At 37.6% G+C, this 22538-nt stretch overlaps 1 protein-coding gene across 1 annotated transcript; it reads right to left on the bottom strand.

The window, feature by feature from the left end:
- Nucleotides 1–105: 105 nt before the first annotated feature.
- On the bottom strand, nt 106–22328 carry LOC146651585 (extended synaptotagmin-3-like). Its single transcript, XM_085384012.1, has 24 exons — nt 22094–22328; nt 21659–21987; nt 21307–21348; nt 17272–17406; nt 16016–16092; nt 15844–15913; nt 15670–15759; nt 15529–15584; nt 15317–15437; nt 14945–15121; nt 14658–14740; nt 14408–14456; nt 13260–13349; nt 13057–13119; nt 12931–12975; nt 11001–11072; nt 10283–10369; nt 9841–9990; nt 9367–9713; nt 9135–9233; nt 8899–9030; nt 8662–8767; nt 2342–2391; nt 106–915 (listed from the first exon to the last, which is right to left on the bottom strand). Exons 2-24 carry the CDS (start codon nt 21962–21964, stop codon nt 876–878), a joined length of 2487 nt encoding a protein of 828 aa, XP_085240138.1. The 5' UTR covers nt 21965–21987; nt 22094–22328; the 3' UTR covers nt 106–875.
- Nucleotides 22329–22538: the final 210 nt, after the last annotated feature.

The raw sequence follows: 22538 nt of genomic DNA on the forward strand, positions 1-22538 counted from the left end.
GTTGTATAAAATAAAGATACACAAAGATAGATCAAGATGAAGAAATCTGTTATGATCATACACTTATTGAAATTATTTCAAATACACCATGTGTTTACTGGACGATGTTTATTTGCCATAAATATTAGTAAAAATAAAAGTCACTTTAAACATCAACTCAAAAACAACAACCTGAAACTGGTTCTGTGCTCAATAATTAATACAAAACATTAAACTTTTAGTCAAGACAACGTCTTTACCATCCCACCATCAATGTTTGACAGTCTAATAATAGAGTCACTCTGATATTCTGATGCCTGTTGAAACCAATTTACCAAATACCAACTGAGCTATGAACTATTCAACTGACAACTGAAGCTATTCATAAAGGCTATGAGTGAGTTTTTAAAATAGATTAATGTAGCTGGTCTGAGGTCTTTAGGTTTAAAATGCATACTGTACTTCTCCCTATATCGGTAACTGACATGTAAAATATTTTAAGTATGAGTTTGTGCATTTCAGTGTTTATCAAAGTGTGTAAACATTTTTTGCCCTGTATTGACTCATCTACACATTTCTTTTATTCCCCTCAGTATATTGCATAAAAACTGTAAAAACTATTTACACAAAATTACAAAGGTAGCTTTGGCTCGGATAAAACATTAAAAATACAGACACTGCCTTGTTTCTGTAGAGAAACGAATATTTTCTAATGCCTAGAAATTATATTATTAACAACCACTGGTTTTTATCCAGAAAACATGTGGAAACAAGAGAATCAGAATGCTCTCAGGTTTATTCTATTCCGAGTAAGATCTTCAGTAGGACTGTCTGGAAACCAGACTGACTTCTTATATCAGATCACAGCACACAGAAGTATTTCTCTGTTCCACTTCCTACATGGAGTTCCTCAGCCCAGGCAGAGTGAGATCATACCTTCAGAGAAAAGAAGCATGAAATGTTCATAAGATCATTAAGCATCAAATAAGCATGCATACTCTGCTTTTTTAGGGTCCATGCCCTACAACCAGATTTGGTCAACCAGTTCTTTACAAAACGTGTATTTGTTGCTGCAAGTTAAATGAGTTTTCCTGTTACTGGGTGGCTCTATTGCACAAAGTAATAAGAATTCATTTCCACTGAGATGTCAAGGAGGCTCGCAGAGTCACAGTCATGAAAAATTGATCTTGTTTCACTGGAATCAGACTTGTGAAATTTGAAAATGGACAAAATGGAGAAGTGCAGATAAAATAACAAATATGCAACTTCACCAGGAGTTCAGGTTGGAACCATTATTACGTAAGAACCATAGCATAACTGTTTCCAAATCATGTTTAACACTCGTCTTTTAAAAGCACACAAACATTTGCCATTTGAAGAGATCATCCTGTTTTAACAGGTGTAGTTTATTATTGTTTTGCTGAAATATGCAAGGCCTTTCCTTGAAAAAGGCATCACCTGGACGAGAGCATAAGTTCCTCTAAAGCAGTGACAGTGACTTTCCAGATGTGTAAGCCCTTAGATTGCAAGTCTTTACTTGTTTTTTTTTTTATATATTTCAATATTTTAATAACCTGTTGCCAAAAAAAATTGTTTCTTTTCAGTTTCACTTACTTTTCTATCCCTTTGTTGCCCTCTCCCAACTTTTCTGGACCATGTTACAGCTATGAAATTTGAAATAAGGTAATACTTTCTTGAAGGTTTCTCAGTTTAAACATTTCATATGTTTAAATTCTATATTCTATTATGGGTTTATATATATTTGCAAATCATTTTGAATTTTTATTTATGTTTTACACAGTTTCCTAACATTTTTGGAATTGTGATTGTTCTCTGTAATCTGACCACAAGTTTATCTGTACTTCAGCTAAATGAACTAAAACACAGAAACACAGAAACATTTGTCTTCTTATGCCTCACAATTGTGTAATTGGTACAAAAACAATGTGAGACTTCCATAAAAGCAGCAAGGAAGTTCCAGGAAGTTATATAGAAAAAAGGAAACCAGTTAAAAAGTGCCCAGCAACAAAGGTGCAGGCAGATTTTATTACTGCTGGACAAAGCCGCTGTAGCTGTTTCCATTATTTGTGCTAAGTCAATGAGCTGCAGGCTTGAGCTTCATTTACCACCAGATAAGACAGAGGAATAGAGAACCATCAATCTTATCTAACTCTCAGCAAGAAAGTCAATATGTGAATTTTCCTCAAACTGTTCCTTTAATTAAGCTGGTCAGGGAGGATTTTCTTTACAAACTGATGACCGCAAGACAATAAAAGAAGGAAGTATTGATACTTAAAGTCAGCACATTCACATTCAGTGTCACATAAATCTAATTGTAATAAGAGAAAACTGGCCCCCTTACCACGCTGTGACGCCTTTGACTAGATCGATTTCTGATAAATCTATTATTACCTGCAGAAAGAAGCAGAACTGCCATCAGTTGTCTGGAACAAGCTGCAAAAGTGTGATAGTGAAAGCAGCTAGGATTTCAATTTATGCCACATATGAAGAAAATAAAATAAATATTTATTTTTTTTTTTTTTTTTTTATTAATATTTTTGGATGGACAGAAACATTAATAAATAAATATACAACTGCAATAATCATACTGTCAGTTCTCTGTCCATTTCTAAACAAACAAACAAACTAAGACAAGCAAACAAACAACACACTAACAAAAAAAAAAAAAAAAAAAAAAAAAAAAAAAAAAAAAAAAAAAAAAAAAATTACATAAATAAATAAATAAATAAAATAAATAAAACCCAGGAGAAACAAAATAATACACCGCCTCCTGGAAAACATCAGCAAAAACAAAAACGAATAAGGGTAAAACCCCCTGGTGCAAAAAAAAAAAAAAAAAAATTACATAAATAAATAAATAAATAAAATAAATAAAACCCAGGAGAAACAAAATAATACACCGCCTCCTGGAAAACATCAGCAAAAACAAAAACGAATAAGGGTAAAACCCCCTGGTGCAAAAAAAAAAAAAAAAAAAAAAAAAAAAAAAAAAAAAGGGCAACAACCAAAATACCAATGACACATGAAATATCCCTCTAAGAGACCATTTATCATAATGTCTAAGAGACATTGTCAATGTACCGCAAAAAGGGACCCCAGACCTGCTCAAAAATATCTTCTCTTCCCTTCATTCTATACATAACCCGTTCATATGATGCCATCCTAGACATTTGTTCGGTCCATTCCTTGAAAGAACAGGGGCTGGATGACTTCCAATGCCTAAGAATTACCCTGCAACCAGTTATAAAAGCCAGACGCATCCACAATCTCTGTTTTTTTGAGAGAATGTTATCGTCAGGTAGTAGGCCCAGGACGCATATAGCTGGAGATTTAGAAAGATTAAGTTTAAAAATATCATTCACCAAGTTGATGATCCCATCCCACAAATAATCATTTTTCCGACATGTATACAACATATGAACTAGAGTCCCGACTTCCTGCTGACATTTCCAACAAATGTCCTTATCTGCGAGCTTCAACCTGACTAATTTACTGGGTGTCCAATAGTTTCTGTGAAGCAACTTGTACTGGATAAGTTGAGACTGTGTTTCAGGTGAGCAAACATACCATGATGAAATCAGCATCTTCCAACTGTCCTCTGAGATCTGGATACCCAGATCTTTCTCCCAACACCGCCTCAGTCCCCCCAAACTGGGAGCATGTGCCTCTCTGAAGCTCCCATAAAATTTAGATGCCCTGATTCTGTTATTGTCAGGGGTTGCAAACATCTTCTGAACACTAGATGGAGGGTCTAGATTATTTTTCAAAATGGCTTTAATACAATGTCTTATTTGAAAAAACCTCCAAATTTCCCTTGGATCCAAATTGAATTCTCGTCTGATTTCTGCAAACGATTTCATGCCAGTCTGCCCAAATAGGTCCCCCATCTGATTAATACCTGTCCTAGCCCAGGCCTCCCACCAGACCGGTTTCTTCCCTATTAATACTTTCTTATTATACCAAATAGAGGCTCTAGCGGTGAGATAAGGGCTGCTGTTGGTATATTGGTGAGCTCTAAGCCAGGTCTCTTGCATGAAAGACAGTACTGGATCTTTAAACGGTACTGGCCTACCCTTCTGAGTAAGGAAGGCCTCTAAAGACGAAGGGGCCACAAGACTTTCCTCAATCCCAACCCATGATGGCTTATCAGTAGAGGAATTATGTATCTTAACTAACTGAGAGAGGGAGAAAGCGTAATGATACCAGACCATCTTAGACAATGCCAACCCACCACTCTCTTTAGCAGCATATAATTTAGACCGATTGAACAATGGCTTTTTACCTGCCCACACAAAACCCTCTACACATGTATTATAAAGCTTTAGCAAATTATGTGGGACTGCTATCGGTAACATGTGAAGAAAGTACTGAAGTTTAGGGGCAATAATCATCTTCACCAAATTAATTCTGCCCAAAAGGGACAGATTTATTTTAACCCAATTCTGCAACAGCGAACGGATGTTTTGAATCACTGGGGAAATATTTACTTTCATTATGTTGTCTAAACCAGGGGTCAATTTAATCCCCAAATAAGTCAGACCCTCGGGCTTCCACTTGAAATGCCATGAACTCCTCATAACAGGCGGACACATTTTAGAAATAGGCATAGCTTCAGACTTAGACCAATTTATAGTGTATCCAGAGATTACAGAGAAAGAATCAATAATTGAGGAAATTGCAGGAACGGCCTGTTCTGGGTTAGTTGAAATCAGTAAAATATCATCTGCATACAAAAAAGTTTTATGTTCTTCTTGACCCAAATCCACCCCTCTAATTTTCTTACATTCACGTAAAGCTATGGCTAAAGGCTCCAAAAACAGAGCAAAAATGAGAGGTGATAAGGGTGAACCTTGTCTAGTACCCTGACTTAACAAAAATGAGGGTGACATTATCCCATTGGTAATAACTGTAGCCATTGGATCTGTGTATACCACCTGAATCCACTGCCTAAAAAAGGGACCGAAACCAAATCTCTTCAAGGTATGAAACAGAAAAGGATACTCAACTTTATCAAAAGCTTTCTCTGCGTCCAAAGAGAAGGCAACGACAGGGTCTAGCTTAGTCCTGCTCTTCCAGAGTATATGCAATAACCTACGTAGATTATCCGCAGAGCTTCTATTTTTCACAAAACCGACCTGATCCCTATGCACCAAATACGGAAGAACTTTTTCAAGCCTAAAAGCTAATATCTTAGAAATAATTTTTTCATCCACATTAATTAATGAAATTGGGCGATAATTCCCACAATGCTGTGGGTCTTTCCCTTTTTTATGTAATAACGTGATCACTGCCGATCGCATACTAAACGGTAGTCTCCCTCTTTGAAACGCATCTTGATATACCGACAGTAGTCTTGGAGCTAGTTCGTCCACAAACACCTTATAAAAATCTGATGGAAATCCATCATTACCTGGAGATTTACCCACTCTAAGGCTGCCGATTGCCTGCTTAACTTCAATTAATGTAATCTTACCTTCTAATATACTTCTTTGATCTTCCGACAGGCTGGGAATTTTAATAGAAGAGAAGAAATCTGACAGCCTCTGTTCCTCCACCAGTCCATTAGAAGTGTACAGCTCCTGATAATATTTAGTAAAAATATCATTTATTTCTTTTTTACTAGTAGTCAACTTATTATTATTACTAGGATCAAAAATAGATGGTATAAGGTTACTAGATTTTATCTGCTTAACCCTGTGTGCCAACATTTTACCTGTTCTCTCCCCTTGTTCAAAGTACTTCTGATTTAGACAAAACATTGCATATTCCACTTTTTTCTCCAATATGCTATTCATCTCAAATTTAAATTTAATTAATTTGTTCCATAAGTCCCTCTCTGGGAGCAACATATGTTGTTTTTCAAGCTCCTTGATATCCTGTTCCAACTTCATCAGCTTATCCCTCTCAGCTTTTTTAATCAAGGAGCAATATTGAATAAGGCGCCCCCTTAAATAGGCCTTAAAAGCATCCCAGGTCATTCCAACGTCGTCAATAGAGCCCTCATTGTACAACCAAAACTCCTTTATCATTTCCCTTATACATTCGCAATGACCCTTATTCTTCAATATTGAGTTATTCAAGCGCCACCTAGGTGACGGTTTAATATTATCAGTGTCAGTAAGAACAAGGTCAATGGGAGCATGATCCGATATAGCAATGTTACCAATAGAGGACCCAATAGTTTGACTTGCCAAAGAACGGGACACCAAAAAGTAATCTATCCTGGAGTAGGTTGAGTGAGGATGCGAAAAAAAGGTATAGTCTCTTTCTTGAGGATGAAGAAGTCTCCATATATCTACTAGACTCAGTTCCTCTGACATCACGTCCACCGCAGCATTTGTTGGGTCCTTGCTTAGTCCAGTACAAGAAGATTTATCCAATAAGACATCCCTGACCCGGTTAAAATCTCCCCCAATTACAATGTGTGTGTTACCTATAGTCCGCACCATGTTACAGACTTCATGAAAAAATTGTGGCTGAGGAGAATTAGGAGCATATATATTGACCAATGTCATTTTCCGCCCCTGTAAACATGCATCCAAAACCACCCATCTACCCTCCTGATCTGTATAATGCTTAAAGACCTGAAAATCCAAGTTTCTTCTAATCAATATGACCACCCCTCTTTTTCTAGCCGAAAATGCACTAAAATAAACTTGCGCCACCCAGTCTCTTTTAAGCTTTAATGATTCGGCCTCATCAAGATGGGTCTCCTGAATCAGGGCTATATCAGTCTTTTTCTGTTTCAGATATGTGAGGATTTTCTTCCTTTTAATAACATTATGACAACCCGCTATATTCCACGACACAATTTTACATAACTCCATCACACCATGTGAGCCGAATTATTATACAAATTTATCCAGAGGAATATCCCATTTACCCATATAACAACTCTTAGAGCCAGTAACATGAGACAACTCAATGATCCAAAAATTAGGTCTATACGGGACAGTTGGTACCATACCATCAAAACCAACAACAAAACCAAACACGAGAAAAGAAAAAAAAAAAAAAAAAAAAAAAAAAAAAAAAAAAACAAACAAAAAAACAGAAGAACATGAAAACATAAAAAAAATCGCAGGTCCGTGGCACTCAAAAAAAAATCCCAGATGGTGTCCCTCCTTACGTCTCCCCCCCCCTCAGAAGTAAACCAACCCATAGCTTATCAAATCCTCTTAATCTACATCACCCGGAATGTTAACCAAATCCAGGCCGCTTAGAAATTGCTTAGCCTCAGCTGGGTTGGAAAACTGATGATACTGGTTATCCACTGAAAAAGTCATAACAGCCGGAAAACGAAGAGAATAGCCAATCTTGTACTGTTGCAACAAGCGGCGCACCTCATCAAACTTCCTGCGTTTTTCTTGTACCTCCTGAGCGTAATCCTGGAAAAAAAGAACTCTCATGCCTTTCCAAACGATCTGCCCCTTTTTTCTGGCAGCCGCCAGCACGGACATCTTGGCTTTATCCCGTAGGAAGCAACAATAATGTGTCTCGGTCTGGAGTCCGCCGTGGGCTTCGGAAAAGCTGGCCCCACTCGATGGATTCTATCTATTTCGTAGTAATCTCCCATCTCAATGTCCAGAGCCTCAGACAGCAAATTCTTCACGTAATCCTCAATATTACTGCCTTCGGATCCTTCTCTAATACCCGATATTCTAATATTCTGGCGCCGTGAGGAACCCTCAAGCGCCGTTACTTTTTCCTGCAGCCGCTGGTTCTGTATCTTCAAGATCTTACATATTGAGCTGGCTTTAGCCTCTTCGTCCTCCAATCGAGAAATTCTTGTCTCTGTTTCATCCACTCTCACACCCAAACTGTTCACAGCTTCCTTGAGAGACTCGATACCACCTTTCACCGCCGTCATGTCTTGTGCTACCTGCTCAAGCAGAGATCTTATAGAAGTCAGCTCGGCCGCCACACCATCTTGGGAAGGACACCTGGCATCGACTCCATCAGGTGTCTCCGCCATAGTAGTTAGTGAAGTAGCCTGAGTGTTGTGTGTTTTTCCTCGCGGCATAATCGAATCGTTGCGTAAAACGTAATGATTCTTCTGACTCCTTCCACTGAATTTACCAGGGCAGATCCCAAATAAGACAAATAACCGGCTCTGACCTATTTTTAACGAGGTTTCGGGGGAAGAGGAGTGCGCGTCTCCAACTTAAGCTGCCATCTTGGGCGGGCGTACCACGTGCATAAAATAAATATTTAAACCACAATGAAGAAAAGTAGGAAAATGAGAGGTCGCATATTTGTCTGAAGAATGAGTAAACACATAAAGCAGTTTAGCTGAGTTAGAGAGATTTAAGCTTTTAAGGCTTTGAAGCTTGTGACAGGAAGAAAAATGCAGAATTTACCAGGAGCAGCATGAGTGTTATTAGCACAAAAAATATTGCTTATTTTTGTTACAATTGTTATGATAGCAGTACTTGTTATTTAAAAATATTTTAAAAATAGTTTTTCAAGTTATATTTTCATAAACCATGCAATATATGTTTAGGATTTTTTTAATAAAAAGCAAATCTCAGCATAAATATGTATAAGAAAAAAAATGTACATGTATAAATATTGTTCCATATATAGTTTTATATTTTTTTTATATATTTTAAGACATCAATACCAAATGAGTAGTTCAGCTTCAAAATGAGCTTAACATACCGAACCTATGTCCTTTCTCTCTTGAGAGACCAAAATGCTGTTGTTTTTCACAGACACATCCAACTTCCTAGCTTGTGCCTCTTGAAGTAACACATCAAACTCAAACCTGTGATGAAAGCAGGTAAAGAAAGTGACACCATCTCAGTGTCTGCTTTAAAGACACACAAACTACAAAGTATAAAAATATAAATTATTCCTTTACAACAAACAAATGGTGAATGAGCGTATTAGACTTACTTTTCATTGAAGACGGGATTGATCATCCTCTTCTTGACATGCGTCTTCTTACGATGCTTCCAGGTTTGGTCGGGGAGGAGATACAGGCGGACATAAGAGTCTGTGCCGTGCTCACTGCAGGGCAACAAGTTCCTGTGTGGGAGAGGCCACGGTATTTAGGAGAACTGTTTCTGTATATTTTAATCTAAGCCTTTTAATAACTTAAATGGTAATGAGGACAGATTTTTGTGACATACCTGCATCTGATTATAAAGACTATAAGCTTATGTTTCAGGGTTGCATAGCGTACATTTAGCTCAATCTCTCCAAATGAACCCTGATGATTCCTAATGGCTCTAAAGAGAAAAAATTGCAAAGGTCAGTTTCATTTTTATACTTTTTTGAAAATGCAGCATCCAGCTCAGTTCAGGATATCTTTGGAAAGGTTAGAAGTTGACATTAAAGGACACGCAGAGAACAAAGTCTCACTCTGGAAATAAGAATTCATCCGAGGGGTCAAAACTGGATGAAGTGATGGAGTTCTGCGACAGCAGGCTGTGAGAGGTCAGCCGGCGCACAATCGCAGATGATTTCCTTTTCTTAGATGCCTGGAAGGAGCCACGGCCTTGAGCTAAATAACCTTGATTTGGTGAAGCTGTCTCTTGGTTCGGAGTTGAGGGACCAGGGGTATTGTTGGAGGAAACTGTGTGAGAGGAAGATGGAGCATCGGAGGGACTGGAGACTGAGGTATTCCCTGCTTTTCTGGCCTGTTGCTGTTTGACTTCTGAAGAAGGATTGATGAAAGTCTTGGGTGGAGGCTCTTCCAAATTAAGAATCTGTGTGAGATAGAAGACATGAGCAATGCTACTTATGACAGAGGTGAATAAGACAATGAGAAAACCAACAGAGAACATTTGCTTTGTACAGGAAGACAGATGGATGTGTGTGTGTGTGCATGCCCACCCTGAGCGTGGCCTTGAGTTTGATCTGGCTGTTTGCTCCAGAGTGCTCTAGCAGGAAGTACTGGTCTAGAGTCAGGTCTGAGGTGTTGAGGAGGCGACTAAGGGGCAGGTTGAGAACACCGAGGTGATTCTTCTTCTCAGGCTCTTTGACCTGAACCACATGAACAAAAAAAATATTTAAAAAAAACACAAATTACATTAACCTCATGAAGAGATCAGATAGACTGAAAGAGGTCTGGGTTCAGAATATGCTTCAGAATCATTTGTGTCAATTGTAGTAAAAGTTTCATTCTGAGTCAAAATTGGACAATTAAATGGGAACATGATAAATATAGCACTATATTTTTTTTTATTAGCAGCAGTGATTATAGTCAAGTTTTTAAAAACAATACTTTCCAAATGGTTGTTTTTGACAGCAATTTGTTCTGGATTAAAAAACAAACCTGAACAAAGAGCTGCTGCGTGTTGACGTCACGCACAAAGAAGGTGAAGCCCTCCTCCCACACCGGGTCTTTGGAAGCATACACAACCTGGAGAAACAGTGCATCAGTAGTAATTCAAGTTATTCACTGCAAAAAGATGACACAGTTACTGTGCTTTGCGTTTGTAACTGCAGTATTTTTTTCGACGGACTTTATAATAGTTTCACTGATCTAGAGTCAAAATGCTTCCAGATAAAATGCAGTCAAAATGTATTTATTTTGGATCACTAAACCTAAAAATGTTGCTTAAAACTGTTGGTAGGTAAGTGACACACATTCTTATTTGAAACCAGAAATGACAAAAATTGAATTTAAGACTTGAATTTTGCCAAAAATGCAGGTAGGTGCTCATTTTCAGATGGGTTCTCATCCCAAACTATTCTTCAGTTTTATTGAATTTAGGCTTTTATCAAATTTCAAATGAATTGATATCTCCATTTGATTTGTAGACCTCTACTCTAACCTCAGTTTTGATCTTCCTGGTAGCAGAAATGGTCTAAAATCTGTAAATATCATAAAAGTGATCTTTTTCATTCATAACAAATTGTAACTTAATGAAAAAAGGTGAAGCACTACCATTTAAAGCAAGTGCCCATACAGCTATAATAACAGCTTTAATGATCATATTTGATATCATAGGGGAAAGTTATGTGTTTTTATGGTAAAGTGAGAGCAATACCTTGCTTTTCTGAACATTGCTGTCAATGGAAAATTCAACAAAGCTGTTGGGAAAGGCTGCTCTCTTTGTGATCTGAAAACAAAGCAAAACAATGACCTGGTCAGAACATCCGTAGAGCTCTATTCCAATTCCAATACGGTCAAGTGGATCTGTTTCTTTCAGTCAGTGTCAATATAAAAAAACATATAACCTGCCTTGTAATTGTAAACCTCTGCAAACCAGGTTAGGTAGCAGTTTACATCTGATCCATATTTTTTTCCTGTTTTTTGTGTGAATTTTGTCATAATTATGTGATGAATTCTGTGTGCTTTGTGAGATCTCCGTGACCTTTTTCCTATAACCGGGTGAATATTTTGGATTTTTATATTGACTTTAAATGTGTTTTGAAGAACTAGTTTATCTGGTTGTTTATACTCATATTTTAAATGTAGTTGATTCTGCAGGAAATCGACGTTCAAATTTTTGGTAAGACCAAGACCAAGTCCCATGTAATTAAATGGAATTTCACAGAATTTTATTTGAAATTACTGTGTAATTATATTTACCCACAAATCCTTAAAGGTAGGCACAAAAGGGAGGTAACAAGTCAGCTTTTTTACAGGAAACAAAGAATAATTATAGTAAATGTGATTGCTGCATAACCAATTGTAAGCAGTGTTTAATTAATACAGTGACCGAGGAATCCTGCGAACACTCAGGATGAAGTCCTCATTAGGAGAATGGTTCACGGTGTCTCTATGGATTTGTAAATGTCATTTATCAAATGTATGTATGAGTTTGAGTGGGATTATATAAACATATAATTGCAACTACTTTACTATTTCATTTTTCACCTGGATTCTCTGGTAGCATTCTTATGACACTCCTTTCATAAAAATATTATTTGGCTTGTACAAAACCAAAATTGGGAGTCTTCCAACAATAAACTGCAACGTTCTTTATTCAACTCTGTAATAAACCACACCACCAACTAAGACGAGGAAGAAGAAAAACATTTATCCTGACAATCATTACTGAAGCAGAAAAAAATACTAATGGCCAACCTGCATCTTTACACTTCCAAATAATGATGCATAAAGATAAGAAATTAAGTTTTCAGTTTATTTTTATCCTGCATTTTCACATTATAACCAGCAGAGGACAGTACTAATGAAATTAGGAAACCTTGAATTGAGAAAAGAGTAAAAGAGTTTTGTTATTTAAAAAAAAAAAATCCTCAATAATTCTACCAGTTGGTTTATAATTATCTAAAATACCAAATGAATGGAATTCATATCAATTATGAAATCTGTGAAAGTAGAACCTTAATTTTTTTTCCCTTTTGTTTCCTCCATGTTCTAAGTTTCCTTCCTGCATGTTTCTTAAGGCTGGGAAATTTAATCTGAACATGTCTTGGTTCAAGGAGTTAGATGAAGAGCAGCTGGCAATAACAGGCATATACAATTACAGGCATGCGCCAGACAAACTGGAAAGACCACCTCTGAACACGCACAGGCACATCTAGAACAGCTACAGAAAGCAGATGACCTGACTGATATGGTGTTTTGGCATCAATACACAAAAGCACTATCAGCTGCAGGACATTGAAATGAATTAAATAAAAGTAAAACAAAGCTTTTGTTTCAATATGCTCATCTATTATTGTAAAAGAAAACATACTCTCACTGGCAAACTCAATAAGCTTTGGGCTCCCAATAACCCCCAAAATCACGGATATTTTTATAAACATGTTTAGGACAGAAAGACATAAGGGTCCTCAATGTGATCAAAACAAGTGATAGTGAAGGACTTGCTTTGCTGTCTCTATTATTAGAGCTAATATTGCACATTTGATCCAAATATCTGTATAAATTTGGCATTAAAACAAATTGCAACAAGAAAAACAAGGACACAGCCTGATGCATTAATGCTAGAAAAGCTGTCGTCTTACCTGCGCTTCTTTTGAGTTCTTCCTGAGCCTCTGGTGGTCTGAGGTCTGAGCAGGACAAAAATACAGCTGAGAACATTTGCATGACAACAACAAGAACAATACTACTTATCAACAGAAGGTGCTTACAGGTAGATCTGTGGCATTGTCCAGATACACCGCAAGTATGGCACAGGCAAAGTTGTCATTGGACTGGGAGAAAATGTTGTGAGAGGAAAGAAATGTGATTTCCACAGCAGTTGGACACTGACACACATACAGCTGCTGCTTTTAGTTCAAAGTGAAATATACAAATTCGAATGTTATGTTGAAGAAATAGTGGGCTGCTGTACCTCCTGCAGTAGGCTGGTGTCAGTCTGAAGGGAAAACCACTGGAGCTTAAGATGAACTTCACCGTGTGGCACATCCTCCAAAGGAAACCACTGCAAGAGTAAGAGGATGTTTGAATGGCTTTAGTGCAAATAGAAAACCAGGAAAAATGGTAGCACATGCATTTTATATGAAACAGTGCACTGTGGTACAGAAATGTTGTGTTATGAAGATTAATCTATTGAATATTGATTTATTGATTAGCATTCAAATATCTCAGTGAATGCAGAAAAAAGATCTACCACAAAGTAAGAAAGCACGAGACAAGGCTAATCAAAAGGTATTGGCTGAAGCATTTGCTTATTACGCCAACCCTTTTAACAGAAGATCTTTTAGCATGCAGCTCATGTACATACGGCTCGAAGCAAAGAGTAAAACAAAACAAAGAAAACAAGAGTTTCAGTATTATTATTATTGCTCTTTTCACTCTTGATTTATATATTTTTCTAATACTCTATTTTTAAACATGTCTTTAAACAAGGAAAATGAACTCCACCGTTTTAAATCACTGTGATAACTATTCCACAGGTTAACTCCTCTAACAGAAGCACATCTCTGCTTTATGTTCGTCCTTATCTTGTTTTTTTTAAGAAATCTGTTCCCCTTAAGTCATATTGACTCTCTCTGACTTTAAGCAGCTTCTGGGTACTGTGGCAAAGCAAGTTGTTTTGTGCTTTATCTGTGCCATTTTATATTCAACTAAATTATAAAATTTCAGGGTATTCAGATTAATAAACAAAATGTTAGTTAGTTCTATATAGTTCGATTGATTTATAATTCTTATAGCTCTTTTTTGTAACTCGGAAATAGGAAGAGTATTTGTTTATATGCATTACCCCATGTCTCAAGACAATAAGTCATATGGAAGCAACAGAGAACAATAAAGTGTGTATAATGATTTCTTGTTCAGGACATGCTTTGTTTTGTAGAGAATAGCAATGGTTTTTGAAATGTTTGCTTTCACGTGGTTTATATGAGACTTCCAGCTAAGCTTATCATCAGTTATCACTCCAAGAAATTTATTTTCGTACACTCTTTCAGTTTCAATTCCATTAACCCTGATTTTAGATACATTTTTCATTTGTCAGCTCTTCAGGGTAAAAGATCTCACCTGATCCATTTGTTTCTCTCTCTTCACTTCTCCCAAATCGAGCTTATAGCTAAAGCAGACAGCCAATGTAAAATACAAATCACATTGTTAATGTCAATATTAGTTAGATTTTTTATAAGCTCTTCATAGGTAAGAATCCACTGATGCCAGGAACTTTGAGAAGGGCTTTTCTTAGAATTTTACTGAGGCATAACTGAGATAAGGAAAAGCCAAGAAAAACATCATCATAACTCAAAACTGTACGACATACCTTCCAAGGAAATCATCTTTATCTACATCTTCATCATACAGCTCCACTTCTAGCTCTTGGCCAGGAGCCTCGTGGACAACAAACTGCACAGATAAAAAAAGCGAGGAAGTTTTTAAAAGCACTAAGACGACAAGGTTACATGCAGAAAATGGAATATTAGATACTGATGCTGTACAACAATACAATGAAACAAGTAAAACCGAAGATGAGTGACACACCCAGCATTACAGGGTATGAAATACAGTCATGTGTTTGAATTTTGTGTGGGGGAGTTCGTGTTAGCCTACCTCATACACTTCATTCCATCTTGGATGTAGATTCTTTTTCACAGTCTTGCTTTTGAAGTGTATGTTGCCCACTCTGAGTGTGGCATAGGGGTCTGATTTGCCTTTCACTAAACCCATCACGTATGTGTCCATAGCCAGCAGGTCCCTGGCTTCCAGCAAGTGGACCCTCACCACCCCCTATGAGATAAAAACACAAGATTCATATGAATGATAGTTTCTTTGTATAAGTAACAAGGTAAAAATAGGTTTAAAGAGCAAATAGTTAACATATTTTTTTAATCTTAAAATTCACTGTGCTTATAAAAAAATCCAAGTAGCTGCTGGTTATAAGGCGAAGCTAAATGTGTGAATTGGAAATGTGATGGTACATACACGAGGAAGTGGAAACCTCATTTGGTCCATTTTGACCTGGTCTATGAGGGGAATACACATGCGGTTGGGCAACACTATAAAAGAAGCAATGATGTTCATGATGGTCTCCTCTGACAGTGAACTGTAAAGTGAAAGATGGAGTGAGACAAGCAAACATCAAAAATTCTGGATGAATCGGTAATAATAGGATTATTTTTTAAAGATTCTCTGACCTAAAGGCGGGGCTGCTCAAAAGGTTTGTCATGCCAGTCCAGTTTATTTTTAATGTCTGAAAAAAAGAGCGCTTTCGATAATATTAAACACACAACTACACTTCTCACAACTCCACACTGAGAAAATCTGTGGCCACTTACAGGGCGGCGAATGAAGAAAAAAGTGACTCCTCCCACCAGCGGTGTTTGACCAATAAGAGGCTCTAAAATAACTCTCATCATCCCCTGGAGCTGGAAGATTCAGTGAAAGTTTTACAAGAATAGTAAACATATGATACAGATGATGGAGAGAAAACAGGAAAATGAGATGCTCACTTTAACGCCTTTCACACCAGCTGTCATTGCTGAGTTCATGTCAGCACGAATGTCCACATCACCGTCATAACTGCAGAGTAAACTGAGCTGGTCAGACATAAATGATGGCAAGAGAAAACATCCTGCACACGACTTAGAATTTAAAGTAAAAAAAAAAATGTATTTGACCGACCTTATGTTCATGTCCAGAATCACTTCCCTATGTTCCACTTCATGTGTGTAGGCTCTTATTCCAGTGATCTTGAGAGGCTGAAAATAAAGAAGCATTTAAAGAAAACCATTCAGCCACAACACATCACCTCCAACGCATTTCCAATGAATAAATGTCACTGGATATTAGGGTGGATTTCCAGGAGAACAAATACAAACTCGATTTAAAATGTAAATAAAAGCAAAATGCAAAATTTGCAAATCCCACAGACCTATAATTTATTCACAGTAGAACTGAGAAAATGGACCATTTTAAGAAAAAAAATACTCATAGTTCATTTTGAACTCCATGTCTTAAAAAGGTTTGGAGCATCTTAGAAAGAGAGAGTTTCTAAGAAGTAATGATGGACTGCAAAAACATGGATTGCCTGCAGTAGAAGAACTTTCACCAACTAAAAACATCAGAAGCAGAAAGAAGAGTGGTAAACGTGACTGCATCCCAACTTTTCTGAGACGTGTTGCTGCTATCACATTCAAAATGAGCTAACATTTTTCTTTAAATTATGTATTTTCTCACTTGAAATATTTGACATATTTTGTGTTCTGTTGTGAATGAAATACAGATTTATGAGATTTGCATTGCGTTCTGTTTTTATTTCCATTACAGTCACCCTGTAATGTGTAGGGAGATGAAGACCCGAGTGCAGACTGAACACGAGTCATTGATTAGATCGTTGACAGATTTCAGAAAAGAAGCAAAGAATAAGGTACCACAGTATAACTGAAAAGTTGCTGAAAAACAACAAACTTGGAAACATACTAGGGCTATGGAACACTGAGAAAGGTGAACAGAAGTGCTGACAAGGGGAGACAGAAACTATATATATATATATATATATATATATATATATATATATACATACACACACACACAGTGGAACGAAGCGCGCAGCAAGCAACCAACTCCCAAAATGAAGCAGGAAAAGCAAACCTTAACAGGGAAAACACACAAATGAAAATGAAGGAGACTCAACGCAACAGGAAGTGACATTGAGGGAAGAACTAAACTCTAAAGCAACTGAGAACTAGGAACAAAAGAAAACACACAGAACACAGAATGAATGAAGTAAATGTAAACACTAAATAAGCCAGGAATTAAATAAATAATTAAACTAAACAAAACTTCAAAGTGCAAAAAGCTCAAAATGCTGGGTAGCAGCCACAGGACCATGACAGACCCAGTTCGTTTTCAGAACTGCACAAATCAAAGACACTCACAATGCGCCCAAAGTGGATTTTGGTAAAAGTAAAAGTTTTCAGTGAAGGACTGGAGAACCTGATGGACTGCTGGATGTTTTCTCTAAGTAGCTTCTCCATGTACGTCCCAAAAAAAGGCCACGCCTGCTTCAACACCTGACAACACATGACCAAAAAAACATGTGAACACTTGATTCAGAATAGCAAACTGAAATGTACTCACAACATTAACTGAGATTAACACTAAAAGGCTTAATGTATCAAATGCTTTGTTTAGCTTTCTAAAATTACAACTTAGTTGTAAAATGTTTTTGTTAGTAATTATTTAATATAGTTTGCACTTCCTGCAGTCTCCGTGTTGCTTTCAGCTAATATATCTCTGACTTTGACCTTCTGTCCTCATGCTTTGCATCAAGGTGTAGGTTTTGTGTACTCTAGATCAGCAGGGCCTTAACCAGTTCGTGTTATAGAGGAATAACCGAATATCTTCTGGATTGTGTTTATTTTCAGCAGAATAGAAATCACAGTAATAGCTACAAAAGGTATATAAAGGCATAAAAGTTATCTGGCAGCACGGTGGCAGGGTGGATACCACTGTTGCCGCACAGCAAGAAGGTCCTGAGTTCAGTTCCTCCATCAGGCTGGGGTCATTCTGTGTGGAGTTGGCATGTTCTCCCCATGTTTGCGTGGGTTCCCTCCGGGTACTCTGGCTTCTTCCCATCGTCCAAAGACATGCAGTTTGTGGGGATAGGTTAATTGATTAATCTATATTGCCCATAGGTGTGAATGCAAATGGTTGTCTCTCTCTGTGTGTTAGTCCTGCGACAGACTGACGACCTGTCCAGGGGCGTACCGCGCCTCCCGCCCTATGACAGCTGGGATAGGCTCCAGTGCTGCCTGCAACCCTGAAAAGGATAAGCGGAAGCGAATGGCTGGACTATAAAAGGTATTATTAATGTCCTGTTGTGTGTATTGCCCAGCTGAATGTCTGACTGTGAGTGACTTTCCTTTGTTACGCTGGAGTTGATTTGCTAGGAATTTGCTTGATTTATTATTTTCTTTGAAATTGTTATTTCTAGGTTGTGTTCTTACATAAAATATTCTGTAATTCTCCCCATGGTTGTTGGCTTGGGTTTGTTATGTGTCTGTCTGTTAGTTTTTTTTAACTTTTCCTTCAATAGCACATTCCAATTTTTGTCCTGTTTTTTCTTCTATAAGGAGCTTGCTTTTTCTGTTTAACAAAGTAAAAAAGGAGTTGTACAAAGAAAATCATTTGTTTCTATGAACTCTTTCTTTTTGTGTCAATTATGTCCATGAATAGGGACCTGGGTACAATTAAAATCTATAACATTTCCTGTATGAGGAGAACTTTTGTTTTGTTTCTGCCTGAAAACAAATACCACATACATTCCAAAAAACAAGTTGCTGCTTGTCTGTGTCACTGCATTCAGAATGCTGTGTTGGGTTGAGCACAGGTAGCTGACTTGGCCATTGAAGAATATCCATTATTGCCCTGCGAAACTCTTACACTATACTTTGGGTAATTGTCCATTTGATTTTTTGCTCTGTGAATGATAGATCTACCTCTTTAAGAGTGTTCTTGGCCTGGTTAGATGCAGTGAAGTTTTTCTTAACCATGGAAACAATTGTGTTATAATGCACTTTAGTTGTCTTCTGTGGTCTTTCTTTGCTTTTGGTGTTGCTGAGCTGGCTAGGGCATTGAATCTTTGTAAGAATATACCAGATTGTTAATTTGGCTGCAGGTTTTTGCTCTTTCTGTCTCTCTCTTTCTCTGAAAGGTTTTTGTTTTGTTTTGTTTTAGTCTCATAAAGTCCTTATTCACATGCATCAGCATGTTTTAGGAACTCCCATAAGTTCATTAGGTGATCATAAACTCTGATCAGTAATCTGGTAGGAATGATTCCTGGGAATTGTGGATGGAAGGACAGATGACAGACACCTCATCACTGCACAAACTCATCTGCAAGGTGAGCTGAAAATACTATACTTTAAAGTAAAGCTGGAAGTCAGCACTTCTATCATATATTGACTGTTTGATTTCAAATCCACTGTTGCGAAATACAGACGAAAAATTATTTTTTAAAAAAGAAGAGAAGAGAAACCTTTATTAGTCCCATACGTAGGAAATTTGTTGTGTCACAGCAGAAAGTGGAGAGTGCAAGTTACAGTAGTAAAACTTATCATTGTCCAAGATTTAATGGACCTAAGTGTAGCTGATTCAATATTTACAGACTAACTGATGTATTGGATACCAGATTTTATGATATTTGATGTGGGCTTATTTGGACATACTTTCAGTGCCAATTAAATCACCAATTAACTGAACATGCATGGAACAGGGTGAGCATGTAAACGCCACATAGAACGACAAAAGGTTCAAACCAGGAGTCATGGTGCTACCACTTCACACCCCCCAAATATGGGACAAGTAAGGTAGTTCTGACTCTCATTACATGCAGCACAGTACATTTTAAAAATAAGTGGTGCCAAGTTCTGGTTAGGTCTAACTAGACTGTTGAATAAACTAATCAACAATGACTCCATTTTTTTTCTTTTTGACTGATTTTTAACATGCCATAATTTTGCATTTATATGAAACTAACAGATTTTTCTTTAAATCTGTTAAAAATCATTATTTGGTGCATGTTGTTAGGTTCCATATGGCATAAGCAGCAGATCCACTGTTGGAATGGCTGCAGTGTGCCTACATGTTCTCTCTCCCACATTTTCCATCTTTCTTCCAATGTTTGTGTCAAAATAAAGATGACAATTGTCATAAATTAGCCTAAAAATGCATCAAAAGAACAAAACATTACAAATATGGGCGGGATTCTACTTGATCTTAATGAGGTCACCTAAAGGTATCCAGTACAGCCCGATCCGGCAGGGAGGTGTGGGACGCCAGATCAGGCGCCCCCTGTTTTTGTCTTACTTCTCTCTATCGCCTTTTCTATCCCTTTCAAGAAGTTAGGCTCCATAAATGCTAAAGAGATAAGTATTATTTCTCAGTTGCAGTGAATAGATAGAAAATAAACTGTGGGAAACTAAACAGAAGAAAGAAGAAGAGAAATAACAAGTTAACATAAACCAGTGACACACTCCAGGGCCTGATCAACCCTGGCAGGGCCTCCTTGGATGAGGGTGTCTAGTGATGATGGCCGAAATACCCGATGAATCCAATTTGTCCTAAATTTTAAAATCATAAGCTAGATCAGATCTCTAATCCTTAAACCTAACCAAGAAAGGAAAATGTCAGATTAGCCTGGGTAAAAGTCACACAACGATGCGTGCTGCTGACAAAGTTTCTGGGCTGCCTTTCCTCATAACAGCCATCCCTCAAGAGTCTCTCCATCTAAAGCAGTGCATTATCAGGGATTGTAGCATCTAGTCCTTCTTACTGAATCACCCTACAGTCCATATTCAAACCTTTTATGGTTGTAAAGCTGAAACAGTTGATTGTTATAGATACTTGAGACTCTGGCTGGATGATAAAGAGACTTTTCTACAAAAAAAAAAAGAAAAAAGATGAAGATCTGGTTTTTATATAGTTTTTTTTTTTAAAATCTCATTCATAAGCTGCAAGATCATTGCACAACCCACAATTTTGTCTTCACTTGATTATGGTGCTATTGTTTTATGAGTGCATCTATATCCACCTTAAGGTCTCTAATGGGAGTTTTTCCTTCACACTGTTTCCAAAGTGCTTGCTCAGTGAGTCATATGTTGTCTGTATGCATTATTGTAGGGTCTAATTAACAATATAAAGCACCTTGAGGTGACTGTTGTTGTGATATGACGCTGTATAAATAAAATTGAATTGAATTAATTTGAATTAAATTCTGTGTATCACAGTGCATAATGTGAAAATTTTAAATTGTTGTATTTGTGCATCTGCAACTACTCTTGCACCTGTTTTTAGTCTTGGTATCTTTCTTGAAAAAGAGATTTCAATCTCACCGAGAGAACCTGTTTTAAAAAAAAGGACTTAATAGATAATATCACTCTTAACATGTGAAAAATGTTTGAATACTGTACCTTGTTAAGCCAGTGAACCTTCTCTACATCAGAGAATTGCACCTTTGGGGGAAAAGCATTAAAGTTAAAATCTTGATGCATGCTCAATCATCCAGGTAAGTCAATCTCCAAAAGTTGATTCTGTTCATCTGGACGAAGCGTTTTGTGGGAGAAACGTTTCGTCACTCATCCAAGTGAAACGTTTCTCCCACAAAACGCTTCGTCCAGATGAACAGAATCAACTTTTGGACATTAAAGTTAAAAGTTGATGTGTCACAGTGTCATGCATGACGGCGTTGGTGGAAGACGAAGAGGTGTGGTGATTAAAAACCTCCCTCAGAAGTTTAGGCTGTAACAGAAAAACAGAACATACCCAGGATGCCATCGGTAAGGCACTTCTCAGCTCGGTTTTGATCGCGCGTTTTTCATTGTCCACTAAGTCGATGGCTGATGTGATCCGGGCGACTTTCCATTGGCGATTTTTCTTCCAGTAGGTGAGCATAAACACGCACAGCAATACCCAGCTGATGTTGATGCCCAGATAGCCTAACAGATACACAGGGTAGCAGATGAACACCGCTCCCCCGCAGTACATCACGAACTCTATTATTACGTGGTTAACAGTCGAGGAGCTCAGCCTGTCCGTGCACTGCATGCTTTCGGACGGTTTCTGTGCCATCGGGTCAGACACGGTCTGAGGACCTGGTTCAGAAAACGCACTTATTGTATGATCAGAGGGCGAACAACTTTCTGTGTATTTCATTTCATTTTCATTTGAAAAGTAGACAAACCAGTCCTCCGCACTTACCTCGCGCTCATAGTAGTCCTAAACCTTCTCCGTGTTTTTTTTTTTAAACAAAAATAAATATGCAGGATAAAATGACGGAAATAAATCCAGACCTGGAACTTAGATTTCCACGCTGTATGCCTATTCTGCACCGGGAGGTGCTGTGTAAGTCAGTGCCAAAACACCCCGAACCATATTGTCGATGTTGTAACTACACAGTAACGTCATCAGGGCACGAGCGCACATTCACACGCACGTTGTTGCACTTTTGATTCCTTACTGGCACCTACTGTGTCAGTAGTGCGCTTCAAGTCAGGACTTTCCACGCACACGGAGATGTGCTTATAAGGTCTCGGTTCTCTTTGGATCTTAAAATTCCTCAGTGATGAAGTTTAACAAATACAGATACAGATCCTCTCTTACTGAACCCGACTTTATTGCGCTCGTTTAAGTCCCAAACAGACCG

The sequence above is a fragment of the Rhamphochromis longiceps genome, linkage group LG16 (genome assembly GCF_057381845.1).
Source record: "Rhamphochromis longiceps isolate RC_006_pf linkage group LG16, R_longiceps_female_GT1.1, whole genome shotgun sequence".
NCBI classification, from domain to species: domain Eukaryota; kingdom Metazoa; phylum Chordata; class Actinopteri; order Cichliformes; family Cichlidae; genus Rhamphochromis; species Rhamphochromis longiceps.

Excerpts from the sequence above, each read along its gene's own strand:
- LOC146651585 (XM_085384012.1), bottom strand. The coding sequence starts at position 21,964 with ATGGCACAGAAACCGTCCGAAAGCATGCAGTGCACGGACAGGCTGAGC. Across the intron at positions 15,585-15,669 it reads TTTTCTTCATTCGCCGCCCT|ACATTAAAAATAAACTGGAC; the intron begins GTAAGTGGCCAC and ends TCTTTTTTTCAG. Across the intron at positions 10,370-11,000 it reads GCAATGTTCAGAAAAGCAAG|GTTGTGTATGCTTCCAAAGA; the intron begins GTATTGCTCTCA and ends CTGTTTCTCCAG.